This window comes from Suricata suricatta, chromosome 9 (genome assembly GCF_006229205.1).
Source record: "Suricata suricatta isolate VVHF042 chromosome 9, meerkat_22Aug2017_6uvM2_HiC, whole genome shotgun sequence".
Lineage (NCBI taxonomy): Eukaryota > Metazoa > Chordata > Mammalia > Carnivora > Herpestidae > Suricata > Suricata suricatta.
Window position 1 is genome coordinate 81,991,980 of NC_043708.1, and position 6,000 is coordinate 81,997,979.

Here is a 6,000-nt window from a genome sequence, read left to right on the forward strand (position 1 = left end):
AGACATGAACACCTCTGATGTGTTTCTAGTTCACACCACCTAGGGCCTCCAAAACTCTTAGTAGAGTACAGTCTAGCCTGTTTACATGACCTTTCTGCATTCATATGCCTGTCTCTCTGAGCCAGTGGAGAGACCAAGGACATCTCTGGGGAGGGCCAGTGCAGGGAGTCCAGACAGTATGAGAGGGTACTGGACATGGAGTGACAAGCAAGATGTTCTGTAGGCAAGAGTGAGGTGAGGTGAGAAGAGGCTCCAGGGCAGCCCAAATCTCCTATGGGATCATCTAGCAGAAAGGCCAGTGAAGTAATTGAGGTTGGTCCACTGTGTGCCCTGGGGCTGCAGCCAGCGTGGGGTAACAATATTGATGGTGAGAGTGATAGTGAATGTCTCGGGTGGCCACGTCCTCTCAGAATCTCTCAACACTTTACACATATTTTATCTCTCTGGGAGTCCTGGCTTAATAATAATAATTAGAGCACTCTGAGCATCTGTGCTTTGTAAAACACAGCATGAAGCCATGATTCTGTCTCCCAGGCTCATAGGTTTGAATGAACTGGCAGATGTTCTTGGGGGGAGGTGGAGTTCTGATGGAGGGGAAGAACGTGATGGGATACAAAGATCAGGGATCTTATGAGTCACGTAATTGCTACCTAACATTCCTCTGACTCTTGGTGGATCAGAGTAGCCTTTCTTTAATGCTTGCCAAGGCATGAAGATTAGTGACCTCCCCTGAATCTTATAGACAGAAGAGGCCAGTCTGGAGACCTAAGGCTCTATCATAAATGGAGCCTTCATAAATTGGGGGAGTGCTTATAACTCTGTGGCCATGAGCTGAGCTTTCACACTTTGTTTTCTTTCCCCTGGTCACCACAAATTGAGCCCTCTTAAAAGCCTGCAGTGTACACCGGCTCTTCCCCATGTGATCAAGAGGCCTGTGGCCAGAACAGAACCTAGAGAAGTCAGTGGCCCCATTCTCCTGAAGAGCAGTCAGCATTTGCTGGATGGTTGTGGGTACCTTCAGTACCTCCTCCCCAACCCAGGTCTGTCCATATGTCACTTCTCTGTCTTGCTCTAACAGGTGACCTTGGAGAAGGTGCTTGGAATAACAGTGTCTGGAGGCAGAGGACTTGCCTGCGACCCCCGATCCGGTTTGGTTGCCTACCCAGCTGGGTAAGTACCTTGGAAGAGGTCTTACTGCATGGGCATTTATACGCCTGTGAAACCAGTAGCTGGGGGTGGGGGGGGTGGGGGGGGTGGGGGGGGGGGGAGGGTGGGGAGGGGGAAGCAGAGGGTTTTGATATCTTTTGGGAGATGTATCCTGGTTAATATTCTGGTACCATTTTTGTAAAGGGGCAGGGCTAGTTAGAGGCTCTCTGTGGAATGTGGCCCTGGTTGCCATCCTGTCATGCTTTTTGGCCATCCACCCACACCCGCAGATTCACACTTTATAATACACATAGTTCCCAACACCATTTTTAATATCTACCTTCTAGTCACCTTTGAAAACAGCTCTATTGAGTTGTAATGTACCACACAATTTGCTCATTTAAAGTTAGAATTCAGTGGTTTTTATTTTTTTTAGCATATCCACAGAGTTGTGTAGCCATCACCACAGTCAGTTTTAGAATATTTTCATCACCCCAAAAAGAAAGTCCATACTCATTAACAGTCACTCTCCATTTCCCCCCAAGACCCGCAGCCCTGGGCAACTACTGATCTACTTTCTGTCTCTATAGATTTACCTGTTCTGGACATTTCATATAAGTGGAATAATTCCATATAAGTAGAATATTTGGCCTTGTGTGACTTTTTTCACTTAGCGTAATGTTTTTAATATTCATACATGTCATGGCAGGTGTCAGTACTTTGTGTCTTTTTATGGCCGAATAGCATTCCATTGTATAGTTGGCCCACATTTTATGTGTTCATCAGTTTATGGACATTTGGGTTGTTTTGAGTTTCTGGCTATTTTTGAAAACTACTACTCTGAACATTTGCCTATTCTCATCACTTGGAGAGATGTCAATGCCATGGGAGGGAGGGAGGGTTCAGGGCACCTGAGTGACTCAGTTGGTTAAGCATTTGTCTTTGGCTCAGGTCATGATTTCACTGCTCATGAGTTCATGGGCTGATAGCCCAGAGCCTGCTCTGTTTCCCCTCCTCTCTCTCTCTGTCTCTCTCTACCCCTCCCCTGCTTGCATTCTCTCTCTCAGAAAGAAATAAACATTAAAAAAAAAAAAAGAAAGGTGGAGTTCTGGGGCTGGTGTTATTCCCTTGCCGCCTTTTTACTCCTCTGCTCTTGCAGGTGAGTAAGGAGTCTCCCCGGTCACAGTTTCTTTAGGCTTTTGCAGAAGTGTTTCTTTTGGAGGCCTGGTGCCTTTGCTGCTTCTGGGTCTCTCTACCAGCAGGATATGGGAGCACAAAAATGGGAAGGCCACACTGCTCCACCTTTCTTCCCCCACCGTCAACTTGGGAGTGCCAAGTTTCCCAGTGTGATTTCCACACAACTCTTATAGTTTTTGTACCAGTATGTGATTTTCTTAGTTTTATCATCACATCCAAAACCTACTTTTATCAAGAACTGATTCTGGAGGTGCCTGGGTGGCTCAGCCAGTTAAATGTCCAGCTTCGGCTCAGGTCATGATCTCGTAGTTTGTGAGTTTGAGCCCAATGTTGGGCTCTGTGCTGACAGCCCGGAGCCGGGAGTCTGCTTTGGATTATGTATCTCCCTCTCTCTCTGTCCCCAGATCACACTGTCTCTCTCTCTCTCAAAAATAAATAAACATTTAAAAAAACGAAAAGAACTTATTCTGTGCCAGGTACTTTGTTAAGCACTTTGCAAGGAATGATTTTATTTCATGCTCAGAGCAACCCTGTAAAGTTGGTACTATTATTACCCTATTTAGAGAAGGAAACTAAGATACGGAGAGGTTAAGCCATTTGCTTAAGTTCACACAGCTAGTGAGTGTCTCTATTGGGATTTCAACCCAAGTAGTCTGACTACAGAGCTCTTAATCTTAAAATGGCATGGGGTGGGGGAAGATCTGACTTTCTGCTTATTTTTAAGAGCTGCTTTTCCTATAGCCGTCTACCTGCCATACGAATGAGAAGAGCCCAGTCTATGAGTATCTCAGTCTGTGCCAGGGAAGTTTCTGTCCCTGGGTCCTCAGGCCAGTGTCTCTCCTGAGTGGCCCTTTGGCATTTGATGTATGCGGTGGGGGTGCTGTGGGAGCTACACTCTGCAGAGGCTGAGCAGGCCTCCTTCTCCCCCTCCAGAAGCAGCTTGATGAATGACCTCTGTTGCTGCCTACCCCGTGCAGCCTGCCTCAGGGGGATTCCGCTTGTGCCTGCCCCTGCCTGGGAAGGCCAGGTTCCTTCTTGTTGGAGACGGGGCTGGGGCTGGATGTGAGGCGGGCAGGAGAGACCTGGGCTGCTGCTTCGTACGTGCTGAGCCTAGCATGCCTGCCCTAGAGATTGTGCTCCTGCTCCCCACCTCTTTCTGCCGTGCCCCTGACCCCAGGCCTGGTGCCTTTAAGGGTGTGTGCTCTGTTTCTGGGCAGGTCCCAGCTGGCATGTGTACCTGGCAGTCATTAATTAGCCTTCCAGGTGGTATATGGAAGCTTCTCTTCTGTGATATCTAGTAGGTTCCCTCAGTGTGCTCGGCTTGGGCCAGCCCTGGGCAGTGCCATGATCGACTCCCTGACCTTTTATATTCCTAGAACTTCAAGTTCTTTCTTTGAAAATGGCCTCTTACTGAATGTTTTCATTTTGTTCTGTGCTGGAGCTCCCTGTGCTGCTCTGGGGTGTCTGGGGGCCACCAAAGTATATGTGAGCCAAGCAGGCTCTTTCCCTCCCTCTTTCCCTTCTTTTTTTCCTATCTGGTGATCCTAACCCCACCCCACTCTCTAGTTCCTACTGTGCTTGTTGCTCTAGGAGCAGCTCAGGTATCCTAGAAACAAGAAGAAAAACAAAGCTCAGAAAAGTCTCCCAGAGGCCTAGAGGCAAATATCAAACCAAAACAAAGTTTTCTGAAAGGAAATGAAACAGCTCCAAGAGGTGGGGTAGAGAGGGATGTGTGTCAGGCAGAGGTGGGTGAAGTCTCTGGGCAGAGACCTCTCAGTTTTAGTGGCTCCTACATCTCTTCTCCAGACTCCTCCCATTACTGTTCTCTCCACAGAAAGCCTACCCTTCACACTTCGAGCCCACCCTGCTCCAGGAGGCCAAGTGGTCCTCAGATAGCCTCTTTGAAGGACTCAGTTTAGCTGATCATCCATAGTTGACTTGGGTCCCTTCCCTAGCTGGCACAGTAGAGGATTTGGGAGCTGTAGAGCCTAGCATAGCCCCCATTGCCATGGCAAGCCAGTCAATTCTGAGAATGGGTTTCACTTGACCGTCAGTGTCAAAGTGCAGGGTCTGGCCTGGGTGAATGCTCTGGGCAGGGCAGCTACTGAAGTGGGGGTGTCCTGGAAAGATAACCTGCCCTATCCAGTAGCCCAGAGGAGAACTCTTTGTTGCTTTAACTGGAGAGGCGGAGGGGAAACCCATATTTCCTGAGAAGGCCCCCCCATTCACATAGGCCATATTGGAAGTTACACTGAGGTCCCCAGCTCTAAAGCATTAGACTGGGTGTGAAACCACAGAATCTCTCCCTGAACTGTATTCTAGTGACATCTCAGCTGAGGGAGCACAGAAGTACCTTCTTACTGTCTGTGGCAAGCCCTGAGTGGGAGTTAGCCAGGGAGTGTGTGGGACTGTGGAGAGACCAGGTGGCCCCAAGAGAAGATGCTTGGATTTTGGCCCTGGTGGATGTGAGTCTCGTGCAGGGGCACTCACAAACATCAGCGCCCTCGTTGCCGGTCTTTTGGTTGTTCTGCAAGTCTCACACCTGAAACTGAGGCCCCTTACTGCTTCCGTGAACAGTTTGGTCATAGATACCTTCATTCCTTTGTTCAGCAGATATTTGTTGAAAACCTGCTCTGGACCAGGCGCTATTCCAGGCACAAGGTATATAGCCATGAATAGAACAGGAAAGGTGACTGTTTTGTGGGGTTTAGGTTCAAGAGGGGCAGGCAGACAATATGCATGTAAATAAATAAATGAGCAAGATAATCTCAGAGATGGTAAGTGTTCTGAAGAAAGTAAAGCCGAGTGATGGAAGGGAGAGTAATTGAGTAATTAGTGGTGTGTGTGCCGGGGATGGGGCAGGACAAGGGGCTACTTTAAGACTGGGTGGATAAGACTCAGTGGGAGGTAAAACGCAGCTGCTGTCTGAATGACAAAGAGGAATGAACACATGAGGATCTGACACCAAAGTGGACCAGGTGGAGGAAATCTCTAGTGCAAAGGTTCCAGGGAAAGGAGGCATCCGTTCCCTTGTTTGAGGAGCTGAGCAGTGGCCATGGTGGCTAGATCATAATGAGTGAGAGGAAGGTGGCCAGACACTGCATTTTGACCTGGCTTGTAAGTCTTGCAGCCCACAGAGATTTCCTCTTGTTCCAGAATGGGATATGTTTAAGTTCTTTGGGCAGAGAGAAATGCACTGGTAGCTTTACACGGGTACCCATCTTGCTCACTGGGTTACTGTCATCAAGTCTTTCTCGTGTTTTTTAGGAGGGACTTGTAAAATGTCCCAGAAACACAGATGCCAATGGGTCTCATGACCTGGCCTAAGAGGATTACTTATTTGGAAGGTATTGGATTGCAAGTATCTAAAGAGAACCATAACCGAGGATGCCCTCGGAAACATCCTAGATTCATTATCTCTCAGAGTGATTAAAGCTATACGATGTTCCAGAGGGACAGATTATAATGCCTGAGTGAGGAGCCTAATGAGTCACTAGTGTCCAGCAGGTTGTGAATGGGATGCCATAGTTGGGTTTCTGTTCTCAGTGCTGACCACCTGCATAGTGCTTTCCTTGTTAGTGGTGGACCGAGTACCCTTCCAGAAGATGGCCAGCAGCACCATGCTGGTTACTCTGTATGGCGTCGTCTTCAGTTTCC

At 48.3% G+C, this 6,000-nt stretch overlaps 1 protein-coding gene across 4 annotated transcripts in view; it reads left to right on the forward strand.

The window, feature by feature from the left end:
* The window catches only part of MAPKBP1 (mitogen-activated protein kinase binding protein 1), a 52,155-nt gene that overhangs the window by 23,555 nt on the left and 22,600 nt on the right, over positions 1–6,000 (forward strand). For all 4 annotated transcript variants that reach the window (XM_029951034.1, XM_029951037.1, XM_029951036.1 and 1 more), the window contains one exon: positions 1,079–1,170. In XM_029951034.1, coding sequence (XP_029806894.1) covers positions 1,079–1,170 — 92 coding nt within the window. The remainder of the gene's footprint in view (positions 1–1,078; positions 1,171–6,000) is intronic.